The sequence below is a fragment of the Chaetura pelagica genome, unplaced genomic scaffold (genome assembly GCF_000747805.2).
Source record: "Chaetura pelagica isolate M959 unplaced genomic scaffold, ChaPel_1.0 scaffold50, whole genome shotgun sequence".
In the NCBI taxonomy this organism is placed as follows: domain Eukaryota; kingdom Metazoa; phylum Chordata; class Aves; order Apodiformes; family Apodidae; genus Chaetura; species Chaetura pelagica.
In genome coordinates, this window is record NW_009952366.1 from 8,030,982 (window position 1) to 8,046,501 (window position 15,520).

At 38.6% G+C, this 15,520-nt stretch overlaps 1 protein-coding gene across 1 annotated transcript in view; it reads right to left on the reverse strand.

Moving 5' to 3' along the window:
* Positions 1-15,520, reverse strand: part of ANKS1B (ankyrin repeat and sterile alpha motif domain containing 1B) — a 423,652-nt gene that overhangs the window by 49,966 nt on the left and 358,166 nt on the right. The window contains 1 exon segment of the mRNA XM_010008039.1: positions 3,306-3,413. Within this exon segment, the coding sequence (XP_010006341.1) occupies positions 3,306-3,413 (108 nt within the window).

Consider the following 15,520-nt stretch of genomic DNA (forward strand, 5'->3'; position numbering starts at 1 on the left):
ACAGTATGTAATTGTACGATATGCTGTTTCCTTCACAGCACAGATGGATCCTCAACTGTGCAGCATGTTGTCATATACTCAGTACTGTGTTATCACTAGTTATCATGTAGTTGGTATTTTATTTTCACCTCGTTTAATGGCCCCAAACCCTTTCCCTAAACTCTATTCAAATCCTGCTCTGAAGATAGGATGACTAACAGCATCATTTTCATGATGCTCGTAAGTGCTTTACAAATGCCAGTCAATTTATTTTTCCCACACCTGTGACTTCTGGCATTTTATAATCACCACTTTAGCGTGGGGGACCGGAGACACACAGGCAAAGGTTAAAAACTATCAGTCACTTTGGATGTCCAATTATAATATCTATTGCCTGAGTTTCCAAGCACTTGTATTCAAAACTCCACTTCTGTTCATCTAATTTGCAGTGCTGTGTGCTCAGCGCTTGTACAAATCAGACTCCAGACTCCAGTCAAACATGAAGAATGTTGGTAACATACAATTAGCGGCTGTTTATGAGGCAATTACCTAAATAACTTACCAAGCGCTATCCAATGGCTTTGTGGCAAAAACAGTTGTAAATCTGTATTTTCACAGCTATAGCTATTCCCCTAATCCTAAATTTCTCTCCCATTCTCTTTCCCTTCATTCCTCTTCCTCACTCCATACCCACTTTTTCATCTCCTTACCAAATTTGCAGATCAAGTATGGTGCTCTCATCTCCTCAGTACTGTGCTACTATTAGTCACCAGGTATTCCTCTCACATTTCTACCTTGTTGTGAATGCAGGGATACATGCCCTGCAGTGATGCCTGATGATATATTTTGCTATCAAAATCTGCTTCATCCCCACCACTCAGTCCCACTGGTCACATACAGCTGGAAGCACACAGGTCAGGGCTGGAGGTGATCTGAAGAGATCCTTCCCTAGGCCATCTAGGTGCACCTCATGCCCCACAAATGTTTGCCTAACCAGTTCCTAAAAAGAGGAATTCTCTCTAGTGAATTAATTCTTGTGTTAAACTATCATTACTCTTGTCGAGTTTCTTCAAATTTTCAGCTTAAATTGTTGTCCCTTCAGTTTAAATTCCAGCCTCCAGTGCTGACGAGGTAAGGATGAGGTTCCCTGAATAATGTGGAAACCAGTCCTGTAATTAAAGACTATAATGCACTTAAAGAAGGAAAGACAGATTGCATAGGCAACCTGAGACCAAATATTTTTAAATTTTGAGTATATGACTTTGAAATCAAAGGAACTTTTCCTTAGTACACAGATATTGTAGGAATAACACATTTTGTGGAGTTTTTTTATGTTTGTTGCTTTTCCTCAATATAATATAACAATTTTTTTCCTTCAAAATATTTTAAAAGCTAATACAAAAACACTTGAAAAAAGAAGTGTTAGCCATTCTTAAGTTGACCTTAGGACCTTAAAAGTAGACTCTTTAAACAACAAACTGTTATTTTCTACTGAAACAGGGCAACCTAGTCTAGTGGGAGGTGTCCCTGCCTGTGGCAGGGGAGTTGAAACAATATGATCTTTAATGTCCCTTCCAAACTAAACCATTCTACGGTTCTGTATGATCCATCTTCTAAGTAACAGCATACAGTTTATTTAAACCGCTTTTCAAGCTAAAAATCCTTTCAAACTACAGACTATGTCCTCGTTTCATGAGAAATGGCATAGTAGCAGTTGGTGGGAAAGAAACCCTTAATCCAAACTCATGTTCTCCTCTTGAAGACTCCAATACCACGAGGTGATGAATGGCATGTAGCACTTGCCCACATCAGTAAATCTAGCTGTGGAGCAGGAGACTACTTTTCATCATTCTGACCACAGCAGGGGGATGTACATTTTCCTCTTCACTGAAAATATGGAGTCCTAACCAGTAGCATGGGTTGTGAAAACTTTCCCACCTGCTGAAGAGGAACTAATTCCCCTGTCCAGAGCACTGAAAGTACTGAGGAAAAATGTGCGACTTTTAAAAGTTTCCTCTTTCCTTGGAGTGTTTTAACACCTGTCATGCAACAGGAACCATTGACATAATATATAAAAAATAAAAGACAAGAAAAATATCCACACATTTGTGCAATGTGCCTTAGAGCAGGACATCACAGACTTGTCAGACCTTTTTCAACTTGGCATTAGGAATAGGTTGAATTTGCAGGGGTGTCTAAGATGTCTGTATGTGGCACCTGAAAATAAGCAGGGTGAAAACAACCTGGTCACAGAAATGGTAAACGTACATAAGCCCTCATTCTGTCTTTCTCTATTTCTCTTTATACCAGGAAATTTAACTTGGGAATGCTTTCTGACATTTGGAACTTTAGTCCCAAATGAGATTCCAGTCAGAAAAGTAGCCCCATGAAAATAAGCAGGTCCAATCAAATGCAAAAGGTATGACCTAAAATACCAAAATAAAAAGTGTTGGTATGAATGCCCTTGGAGAGAACACGGTAGGAATGGGTCATCAGACCACAAGTCGATAAGGGTAACAGACAGCAAGGAAGTAAAGGCATTAGATTGGAGAAACCAAGTGAAGGTGGTGTAACAAGGGGGGATAAAATCTGGTTGAGTGTGAAAAAGCCCCAGGGACACCGCAACAAGGTTTCTGAAAGCGGAAATCATAGAATGCCAGGTTGGAAGGGACCTCAAGGATCATCTGATCCAACCTTTTTAGGTAATGCTATAGTTACGGTTCAGCGCCATGTCAAGCTGAGACTTAAGACTGTCCAATGTGGGGGAATCTACCACTTTGGGAGACTATTCCAATGTTTGATTGCCCTCATGTTATACAAATGAAAATTTAAAAGGCAAGAGAATTTTGATACAGAAACTCCTTAATGGCATTTGTACCTCAACATTTTCAAGACTTTCTCTTTAAAAGAAGTGTAAAGCACATGTCTGAAAAGTAAGTGCTAGCATTTTGAAAGCATTAAATGAAAATGGTAACTCTCCTTCTGCAATATTGATTGGCTGGGAAATGTAAACGTGCAGCTTGTACACACCTGCTGCTGCACTAGTTTCTGGAGCAAATAAGATAAGCTGGTAATTCTAAGATAATACTTATCCTAAGGCAGACATTTGAAACAGGTCAGATGAATCACCCTGTGAATACTTCAATTTATCTCTGGGGGCTATAGAGGCAGGTGCAACTGAGCAGGTGAGCCTGCAACGGCTACACTGTGAACTTCTGAAGTGAAGTAAGCTGAATCCCACTCAAAGCAGCTGCTGTTCTCATGTAAATGTTCAGAAAAGCTTGCTGACTTTTCAAGAAAAGCAACAGATTTTCATGGGGACTCACCCTGAGGGTTATTGACCGAGGTGGTTTCTGAGGAGGATCTTCGTGAAGCCTGTCTCCCAAAGATGCCAGAACACGCTTCCGGTGGCCAATCAAGCTAATTTTTAAGACCTGAAACAGTAAGAAAAATAGCTGGTTAAAAAGAGGACATTGCAATCATTAAATCAAGATACATTCAGAGTGAAGCCATTTTCTCTTTAAACCTTTTAACATGTTAGTCTACTACACTGGCCAAGCAGAGAGCAATGTGAGACAATCAGCAGAGAAATGAGACACAAGATTGAACCGAGGAAAAACCTTGTAAAATGAAGATAACAAAGTGGGTATAGGTGTGGAAAACTGAAAAAAAAAAAAAAAGGCTCAAAAATCAGTAAGCAGGAAAGGAAAATGAAACAGGAAGAGATAGCAGCAGAGCAGGAGCAAAAACAAGGGAAGGGGCAGAGAAGCCTGGAGAAGGAAATGTAAAGTGCAAGCAAACAGCAAGTGATTAAGATTAAAGGGATTCATGGGATGGATGAGGAAGAGAGTGAGGAACAGGCTGTGAATGCTCAGAGAGGGAAAGAAGGGAGAAAAGGAAGCACACAATGCATAAATACTATCCCTTTAAAATCTGTTCACCATGCCTTTCACAAGTAATCTCTGTACAACATGTACAGTTTGCATTATCATGTAGAATCATCCTTGCCTAAGAAACAGAGGACAGACAAACTCATCCTGTATGTCTATTATTTTTATCAGATGCAATGGAAAAAATCTCGGTTGCACACAAATGTGACCTTCCGTGGACAGGTCCAAATAACTTATGCTTGTCTAAGCTTTGAGAATGCTTCCAAAACGGTGTTACAAATTTACCGCAACTACTCCCTGTTTGTATCTGTGTCCCCAACACCTACAAAACCACCACCACTCTGAGGAAAACAGAGAGGTCAGAAACAGCAAGTTGGAAATGTAAGCATTACTGGGGGAAAAGAACAGTATTTCAATGCTATTCTTTAAAGGCCACAACAGCTTCAGAATGTAAAGCAGCCCTAACTGTAGAAGCAGGCTTCTGCTCTGCCAACAGGAGTGTCCTCACTTAACTCTTCCAGACTTTATATATGGTTTCATACACCAGAGCTGCCTGTATTCCCTCTCAGAAGACAGTACTCCCCACTATATTTAGGACCACCATGTGTCAGCACCCTTCAGTTGAGCGGAATTTCCTACTCAACCTAGAAAAAGTAATAGTCCCCAAAAAACCTGGAACATGCTACCCCTGAAGTGAATAACAACATCAGTTTAAGCAGTAGCACTAAGAGCTACCATTCATGAGAATAAAAAAAAACAAACCCCCACAACTCTCCTAGGGCATCCCTTAGATACAGTATCTCAGGTTATGGTACACTGTCATTATTCTGGCAGCTAAACACCTGCCTGTTCATAGGCACACAAATCCATCCACACTTCCTCTGCTGGATGACACTGTGCAATTTGGTATTGTTGAACATCAATAACATCTTTTTGGCCTCCATCTACAAAGCGATGGGCTATGACATGAAATTGAGGCCTTCCTCTGAGAGGCAGCTTGCAGGGTTGTTGCAGTCCCTTCAGCTCAACAGCAGACCCAAACTGCAGAGTCCCACTAGCCTGCTATGTGCCCTCCTATTTGTCTACATTTGGAGAAGCAAGAGTAGAACTGAGATAGTGGAGCACACACAAAAATGTCAGAGGCACGTGGGAGACATCGTTATGTATTCAGTTTACATTGAATGTCGAACAGAAGGGTACACACTTTTTATCTCCATATTTAACTACATGAAACACGTGAGCGAACTACAGCTGCTTTAAGCATTACTCAGATAATGCACTTCAGTGAACTTTCTCATTTTGTAATGCTTTCTCCTCATCCAAGAGCATTTACCCAGAGTTTCAAGTCAAGCTACAGTTCTTGGGTTATTTCAAGGTCCTCAGCATTCTGACTGCCTTATTAGCCATACCAAACCCCACAAAGCAATTCTCCTTGACTTCATAAAGCTGTTGAACAACTGGAGAGAAAAGGACATGAGTCTTGAGGGATTTCGCACATAAGAGATCAGCAGACAGGTCTAAATGGTTATATTATTTCAAAAACTGTGTTCAATTTGAAAGCAATACAGATCTCCGAACACCGTAAGTGCTGATAGGCTTATTCCACATTCTGTTTTTCTATTAAAATGTTGGCCACCCCACATCTGAAGTGGTAGAGGTTTAAAGATGCAACTGACAGAAACATATGGTCCTTAGCTAAGAGGCAGATGTAGCCCAGTCTCACCTACACCACATACTTTGTGAACTGAAGACAGTTGAAATCTTCTGGAAATGGACTCTCCAGTAATTTTCTTACTTGAAAAAGCTGTTACTCCACTTACACTGTTTTCTGAAACATTTCTATATTTATGAGAGTTTAACAAACACCCTGAAACTCTGGAAACTCGTTCTGTGATGGATTATCCTTGACAGCATTTATCAAAAACATCCAATATCACAAATATAGGTCAATGGCATGCAATGTTAAAGCTGCCTAAAGCAGTATCTTGGAAATATCTTCATGCTGTGTTATCAGGAAACTATGAAAAGTCTTGTGCTTATTTAGCCCACAAATTAGTTCCCCAGGAATATTTTCTATATACCAAGTAATGGTGAATACAGTAACACTGGGCTATACGGACAGTCAATACAATGCACCTAGGTGCTATGCAGCGAAGCATTTTGTCAAATGGATTGTAGTCTACTTCACATATGACAATGAAATGAGCTTTGCCATTGCGGCTGCAGGAATCAGCTACAACATGTCATGAAACTGTTCAGAGTGGCTTAAGGAACTCCACAGCCTGCTATTTCACTACTGGGACAAAAAAAAAAAATAAATAAAAAGGCAAAAAAAGCGCACATGTACATGACTTGCCTCTTTCCACACTGACAGTAGGATATCTAAGACAAAAATTATACAACTCCATCTCATATATTTGCTTATATTTGATGCTGTAATACAATAACAGGAGAATGGGGAAAGTAATTTGTCCAAAGAAATGATACAGACACACAAATTTAATCCTATTTTTTACCTCCATATTCTCCAATGATTAGTCTGCAAACTGAAATTCCACTCAGAAATGTAGGAAATGCACAAATGTAACCAATGTAACACTTTGCATTTATATTTCTGACTTGACAGATGTTTTAAGAAACAAACACATACAGCTCAGTAACTCCCTGATGACCGTATAGGTGCAAGTGCTGGAAATAACAAGTTATTCCCGTTAAACCTGAGTATTGTTTCTGCAACATTCTTCTGTGTAATCTTTTCTTTTGATTAAATAATATGATCAAATACTATATTTTTATCTTATTCCACTTTTTTATTAAAAAATGTGTATTCCTGAAATTCAGTACATGAATTACCTTTCTTTTGGAACAATCTGAATAATTACTCTGTGGGTTAGAGTTAGTACTAAACATGTAGCAACAATCAAACACTAGTAAATAGCTACAAAGTGGAAAACTAGACTGGTGACACTAGTACTAGTGACCCTCTGGTAGCAGCATCAGATACTTCTGAATTTAAGAATTAAAAATGGTAAATATAAGCCAATAATGTGTGATCTTCCTATTTCTGCAAGCAAACAGCCCAGAAACACTAGCTAAATTCAGTTCATAAATAATTTTACTGCTGGTTCAGGCTATTCTGGAATTGTGGGTGAAAGATACATTGATTACTACCCAGACCAACCAGTCCAGTTCATATGATCATTATGACTGGTTTAATTGGAAATTTGAAAAAAGTTTAAATACATTTGCTATATCAAGTCCCAGACTGTACAACCGTTCAAAATTTTACAATTACAACAAAATAAAAAACACCAACAAACAACAAAAAAAGGGTGAAAAATCCTCATACCTCACATACTAGCCAAGATTACACGGTATAATAATTGGCATATTTCAAAAGACAAACAAGCCTGAGTCAGCTGCAATATTAACTGCCCAGTGGCTTACCAATACCAGACAGACAAATCCAGTCCAAACCACACTAAACTTCTGTTGCATTTTTTCACACAGAGATACTTTATGCTCTTTCTCACCCTGACCAAAACTGCTGATCCCTTCCAGCCCTGGATTCCCAAACCCTTGCCATTTTCAACTATGCAGGGATTTTTCTGTACAGTCTTGCAGGTCCAGCAAAGAGCAGGCACATGAAAACGGAGACACACAGGAACACCAGGAGAGCCGAGACTCGCTGCAGCTCTGCTAGATGCAAGACTGCTCGTTTCCATCACTGCAGTGGAAGCAATTGTTACACCTATTACACTTATTACACCTATGAAGAGACTCGTATGATTTCATGTGATAATGATATGAGATGTACACCATTATCTCCCGAGCTAATTACCCAACTAGGAAGAGATGTCAGTTGTCTTGGTGACAGCATTTCACAAAGACAGATGGCTGCCTGGTAAGTGCTGTTTCTATACATTATCAGAAGGAACCGATGTTTGTTTGGTTGCCTCCCCCAAAACATACACTTCAGCTGCAGATCTCCAATCTAGTGGTACTGGGCAGTCAGAAGCCAAAAGTGTCCTCCAAGTAAAGGTAATTTTGAATCCTGGGTTGTTACACTCCTCTGAGTGGCCCTGCTGCACATGACTTGCTGCCACAGCAGCGGTGGTGCCGCTGCCATCCCTGGTGAGAATCAGGCAAGTAGGGGACTTACTATTTTTTGCAGAATTTCTCAGGACAGCCTTTGGTACTAAAGGCTTCTGGAATTTTTGTCCTGACTTTGCCAAACAAGCCATTTTAGTAGTTACACTGTTTTCCAAAACTCTCATTAGTTTAGGAATTGGCTGACTGAAAATATCAGGTGCTAGAACTTTTGGGTCCACTAAAGATAAAAAAAGAGTAAAGTAATTATCATTTTATGCTTGCAATCTACAACCCTTAATATTTCAGTGGAAAAATATTACTTTAATTTTTCATTGACAAAACTCAGGAAAATGCAATGAAACAAGACCTGGTCAATACTGAGGCCTGGCCACCTTACCTCCTGAGGATGTGTCTTAGGCTATGTGCTGAGTTGCTTATTTTTTTAGCATTTTCTTGCTAAAAAGAAGTGAAATCCCTGGCCTTTAAAAAAAACAAATGAGAGTTAAATGATTTTGCAAACTTGAGGTATAATGACAAATATTACATATATGCATTTTTACTACACGAGGCTCAAAACGCCACAAATCAGAAATCTATTATGCATACAAACACAAAGATTAATACAGTAATGATGACCTACTCTAAGAGACGAGGCTGAAAACACTATTTTTGTGAAAAATAGCTAGAACTAAATAGGTCAGTATATAAAGTGAAAATATTCTATTTTCACAGGCAGTAAGTGGAAAAAAAATACTGGAGTGCTTGAAAGCTGGAATAAATTCCCAAATTTGGTCCCAACTCAGAGGACAGATCTCTGAAAACTGTTCCCTCTGCTACTGACATGTATTTCTACCTATGTGTCGAGCTAATGACAGGTCCAGTCACTGGTTCAGCTCAGATTTGAAAAATGTGTGGTCATGGAGACCATTCCTGGCCAACCACCTCAATGTCTTCAATGTTAATCCTACAGCACTATGAGAGAGCAACTGCAATACCAATATGTTATCCCACAATATTCTGCAGAATTACTTACACAGCAGATAAATTATAATTAAAGTTACTGGTACTACAACACATTTCATAATGAGCTAATCACTTATTTATCTATTTTTAATATGTAATTATCAGCAAAGCACATTAATCTGTACACAAGCGTGAAATACAGCTAATGCAACGAGAAATAGGAGATAAATACAAATCTCCATAGAATATTTTAACAGCTTTAGAATCGATCCTTTTTCTGATCTTGGTTCAGTTTCATCACAGACTTAATTCCAAGCAAAAGGAAAAAAACAACATGCAAATGCCTTTAAAGAATGGGACATTTGTCTACTAAATAAAAAGCGTTTTTTACAAACTCAAGCTTTCTAATAACATAGAGTAATGAATTTTTTCATAATACCCGAAGCAGCAAACAGCCATTCACTGCTTGGATTAAAAATTCAGATCACTCTAGCTCACAGTTATAACCAAAGCAGTCATAAAAAGGTAAGCTCTGTAATGTAAGAATATCAGTTAATTATACAGATATTGATATATTAAAATTCAAAATGGGTTGTTCATTTCTATATTATGCAACTATATACTCTGATAAAAATGGCAGCAAAAATAATGAAAAACCTAAGATGGTGTTAAATATCTCCTTCTAACACTAGAATTTAATGGAGGTCCTGTGATGATTTTTTTTAAAATCGTCAACAGCTCACAGATAACAACAGCAGAAAGGTGTCCTTCAACATACAGAAAGAAAAAGCAAATACTGGACAGGAGAACCTGGACCAAGGATCAGAACAAACATTGTTAAGAGATGTTATTCAGGACATATTAAATTTCCTAGTATATTTGCAAGCTACCAGCTGTATGCACAAAGACCCAATTATTATTGCATTAAAGTATTCTAAGTTAGTAAAATTATTTTCCTGTCTTGTAAGACACTCACATTAGAATCATGGGCCTCTCCCCTGAGTATCTAGTTCAAGCCAAATTGATACAGAGAGGCCACCTACGGCTTGGGCCCAGGCTGTGCTGCCAATTGGTTGCATGGAGCACCACACACAGCAATCTAAAACAAGCTGGTCCCCTAAAGGGTTGCACACCCTGGAGTTACAAACCTGATCACGCGTTACTGTTGTACTGCTAGCATTAATATTTATCCACTTTTAAGGGAAGAGCTGTAAAAGAATTGTAAAGATAAAACCGTGAAAAGCATTTGTAGCCTTTGGTACAAGAGCCACCACTGGTCATGTCACTACTCCACTACTATGAACCGACGGCAGGATAAGGAAATGACCCATCTCAATTGGCAGCCAAAGGGCAGGTAAACTGTCCTAGAAGTCTTGTGAAAACTACCTGGAAATGCTTCCTTAGAAGAAAGATTTGCAGAAGGAAATACCAGTGTTGGGTCTGAGCGGAGGGGTGCTGGGCTGTAGAGTGGGAGCAGCTGCAGCAGAGCGACCTCCTGAGGATCTCACTCTAGGGATCCCATCTCACTTAAAGATGGATCGAGGAGGCAGGGAACTTGTACAATCAGCTCCCCATCTGCTTCCTTACTTGACCACAGAAGAGCCAACACTGGCAAAAATAAATGGGCAGGAATGTATGCTCAAGGATGGGGGAAAGAGGAAGGGGTGAAAATCTTTCCAGGAGCTGTTTGTGCTTACAGCAACACAAGTCAGACATGAGGTGCATCCATCACACTGAAATCACAGCTTGTCTCAATGGACCACCTGAAAGAAGAAAGCAGCTAGCATAAAAAAATTTAATCTGTAAAGAACCCTAAAGCTAATGTTTTAACAGAAACTCTGGCCTATGAGCCTATCCTTTTTAGTATTCAGCTGTTACTAAATTTAGTTTTCTGTTCTGTCTGTCAGGTGTCTGCCATTTTCCCCCTGAGGACTGGAACAAACCTGTCAGAGACAGGGCAGCCATTACACGAAAAATGTTTTTTCTTCTCATAGCTGTTTCTGTCTTATCAGTAATCAGTGTGGGTTCACCCTACTGTGGAGCAGCTGCTTAGTCTCGGCCATGCCGCACTCCTTGACATAATTTGGCACACTGGATGAAGTAAAACACATTTTGTGATGTGCTAGAATAGGCGCCATTGACTCTATTTTGGGTACCGTGTGTTATGCTGTCCAGGGATGTCACCTCTATGAAGATCTTAATTTTGTTACTTTACAGGAAATATGCACCTACATGTACAACATGATGTAAAAAAAGACCTCAATTATTGCTCTACTTGCTCTGCATGTACAGCCAGCTGACCAATTTAATCGCTTCTCTTTCAGCAAGGACACTATCCAAGAATAAAGTCTGAACCTCAGTATAGGTTACGGCATGACATACAACCTTAGCATAAGAATAGTAACTAAAAAAAATCCTCCATTAACTTATTTTCCCGGTTATCTTAAATTCTTCAGGTTTGCAATCCTTGCATAAAGTCATGAAAACAATTACTACAGGTTCTGGAAGAAAATCACAGCTTAAAATCAACTGTACCAGCCCCCTCCCCAGGTTCACCCCGAAGTCCACCTTCGTCAGTCTCATCCTTTAACATCCAATATAAGCTACATATGTAAAAGTTACCGATGCATCTCAACTACTGTCTTCTTTCAGGTAGTCTAATTGATTAGCATAATTAAAATAAATTAAGAGCAATTTTGTCTAAACTATGGTTGTTCTGGATTGTAATGTCACTTGTCAGATTCTGAACCTCAAGTCTTGTCCATTTTCCAACTACATGATACAGCTTTAAGAAAAGTTATTTGTTTTCTCTTATCTTTGCTTTCATAGACTCATAGAATAGCAGAATGCCAGGTTGGAAGGGACCTCAAGGATCACCTGCTCCAACCTTTCCAGGTAATACTGCAGTTCATATAAAGGCTCAGCATAGTGCCAAGCTGAGGCTTAAAACTGTCCAATGTGAGGGAATCTACCACTTCCCTTGGGAGACTATTCCAATGTTTGATTGTCCTCATGGTGAATAATTCACCTTTTGTGTCCAATTGGAATCTCCTCAGGAGCAACTTGTGCCCATTACCCCTTGTCCTTTCCATGTGACTCCTTGCAAATATGGAGCCTCTGTCTTCTTGGTAGCCACCCTTTAAGTACTGGAACATGGTAATATTGTCTCCCATAAGCCTTCTCTTCTCAAGGCCAAACAAACCCAGTTCTCTCAGCCTCTCCATACATGGCACATGCTCCAGTCGTCCAGTAATTCTTGCGGCCCTTCTCTGGACCCTGTCCAGTCTGCCTGCATCCTTTTTGTACAGCAGGGACTAGAACTGAATGCAATACTCAATATAATGCTTTGTTTATTTCCTTTATGCGATCACAACTGCAGCAGCGCTACTACTATATAATAAAAAGGCTATGGACACCATGGCAAGCAGAATCATACATTACAGGCAGAGCTGGCATCATGCTGTACTTTGACTCTTAATCTGTGAGGAGGAAGCACCGTGGGTGGGAGAGAACAGGCTCTATGAGCACAGCAGGATGGCTGGATTAACTCTGCCAGGGGCAGCAAGGGGACAGCAAAAGCATTTCTCAAAATATCTTTTTCTTTCATGCCTTGAAGGTAAGAGCAGAAAGGAACACCATCAAAAAGTGGGGTTACAAAAGGATACAAATAAAGTGGCAAAAATATCCATCCATCAATAGCTCAAGTAAGTTCCTCCATTGTGGCTCTGAGAAACATGACAAACTCCAACATAAAATATTATTGTCTGCATTATTTGAGATAAATTGAAACCACAAGCCGTTCAGATAATACACATCACCTTATGCAGACTCCTTCATTAAACATTCAGCATTAATATGCCTTAAAAAAACACATTTTTTTGTACATAACCAAATTAGAACAAAGCAAGTGGGCAAGCTGTACTGAAGAGGTCTCCAAACAGGAGGCTGATTCTGTACTACAGTTAAGAAAAAGATACAATGAACCCTACAGTAACAGTGAAAACCAGCAAAGCTTTGGCTACCTCAAACTTAACTGTCCTTCGAGTTAATCTATAAATTAAAAGGAATTCAAATTTCAAATTCCACAGTTTGGTCAGACACATTACTAATGAAGCATTCTAGCAAAATCCACCAGTGAATGGGTTACCATGGGACTGACTTTCTTGTTATAAATTCTATTTGATTTTTTTCAATGAGAAGGGCTGCAGAGGACTCCTTGTACAGGGTAGTGTAGCATGTTTTCTTCATCTCTGCTCTTTCTATCCTTTTTCTTCAGCCTTACCAAAGGTTCCTCAAAATGAAAGTCCTCTTCAAAGGGAGTGTCAATAAACGTCATGTCCATGGCTCAGACTTTGCTTTCTTTACGTTGGGCCTGTGTAATTCACGCAATAAAGACAAATGAAGGGAAGACAAGGGAAGGACTTAGTTCATTCCTCACTTTTCCCATCCGTAGTGGTAACATCAGCAGTCCTGATTTTGCAGAGAGTGTTACGTGAGGAAATTTTTGGACCTGCATGAAAACCAAATGGCTTTGCAGACCTGTGGATGCAGCTAATGACAGGACAGCAGCCCTATGTTGCGAGGAGTCAGAGGCCCTGAAACACATCTATAATGATTCACAAATCACTCTAAATGTTGTCAAGAATGTCACCAACGCCAAGTCATGCCCTTTTATGTTACTAATTATTGAAATTTAGCACATACCTTAATTCCACAATTAACCATTCTGATTATTAAATTACTTTTTTGTTAATATTTAACCTAAACTGTCTCTTCTCCAGCTCTTGGTCTGTCCTCACTGATTTATGAAAATAATTCACCATTATCTCCTTTATAACATCCAGTTACATGTTGGCAGACAGTTTCACTGGCCCACACTCTTGTTCCCCCTAGAAGGAACACACTCATTACACTGGGTATCTGGTTACAGGTTTTCCAATCGAGACACAACTGTGATTTCTAATGTACAACATGAGCAGAAAAAAGCCAACCAACCTTCCTCCCCTCATCTAAAAAGCAATACAAGCACATAAAATTTTTACTTTAAAAATAAATAATATAAAACAGAAAAACAACACTTCTCCTTTCTTTTGCAAGTCATTTATCATCACACACATGCAATTTTGCAAAATTCTACCAAGAATAACTCTTGTTCCTAAATTTAACTGGACATAAGGAATACACTGTATAAGCATATTACCCCAGCTGAAACATAAAGGAAAGCACACCAGGGGACAGAATTCTGCAAGTTTTTATACACATTCATCTTGTTAGTATGCACAACATTCATATATCACTGTCCTTTTTTTGTGTTATGCTGTTGACTGATATTCAATCAAATACCCAGTAGCTCTACTCCTCCTGCCCAGATTATTCCCGCAGTACTGCTGTAGATATATTTTCTCATGTGATCTGTACTTTAAAAATAAATCACTTTCACATTTCCTCAATCAAATCTTACATAACTTATTCAGCCCATTTATGTGTTACAAAGATCATACTCTATTTTATTCCTTTTTTACAAATGTTACTACAACATTAAATAAATCACCCTTCAGATCAGAAATAATGCCATGAAAATCCGCATTTATCTGGGACAAGTTTGCATATCTGTAATTTTGATAGAGCCTGAAATGTTAAAGAAGAAATTTAGTTTATACGTGCATTTATATTTATTAATAGTATTAGGTATAATAGCCAGTGGTATTATTGTGAAGCCAAGTAAGTTTCTACATCATCTTGCCACAAACATACACTACATTGCAGATCACATTAACTACTGTAATATAACAAATCCTGTCATGAACATCTTACAACAAATCACCACATGAACTATGATTAATAATGAATCAGTAGATTTATATTAATAACAAGCAAAGAGAAAAAACTCTGCTTATCTTGGACAATTAGATGATAATGTACCTTACTTATTCTCTATGTTCTACTACGTAGATATATTCACATGACTCAATTAGACTAAAATGTATTTCTGAATTGTACTAAAGAATTAACTAACATTTTGGGTTTTTTAATAAGTAAGCCTAAATTTAATAACTGCTAATTAAGTATAGTTTTAGAAATGCTACTATTCAAGTACACATCTCATTTATGCTTTTTTTTAATTTTATTTTTTTTATTCTTCCTGTATTTGTGATCTAGATCTGGATCCAGAAAAGTCTAAGGCTTTTTTCTTTAAGTATCCTGACAGTTAAACTTAATTGTTTCTGCTCTAATATGAATCTCTGAGTCATAAAATATTTTCCATTCATTATTTGTGTTCATAATTTTTTATAAAACAGATTTCTCACAGATACTCAACAGCGTAAATAAACGAAATTTCTGCACAGAACTGAAAGTGACTGACTGTGTGACTTCAGTAGTAGGAATGAAAAATACTTAAGGAAAAGGTTAAAGTATACTTCTGAAATGTTATGTTTCTGTATCACAAACAACGGGCTTACTCAGCTGCAGGCAACTTCTTCATTTTCAGAAACCCATTCTGTGTTTCATCCTAATTTGGTCAGAGATGGGTACAGTTTATCTTTCTGAATCAATACCTACCACGGGGAATTTACCTAGTGCTGATGTTCCTGCTG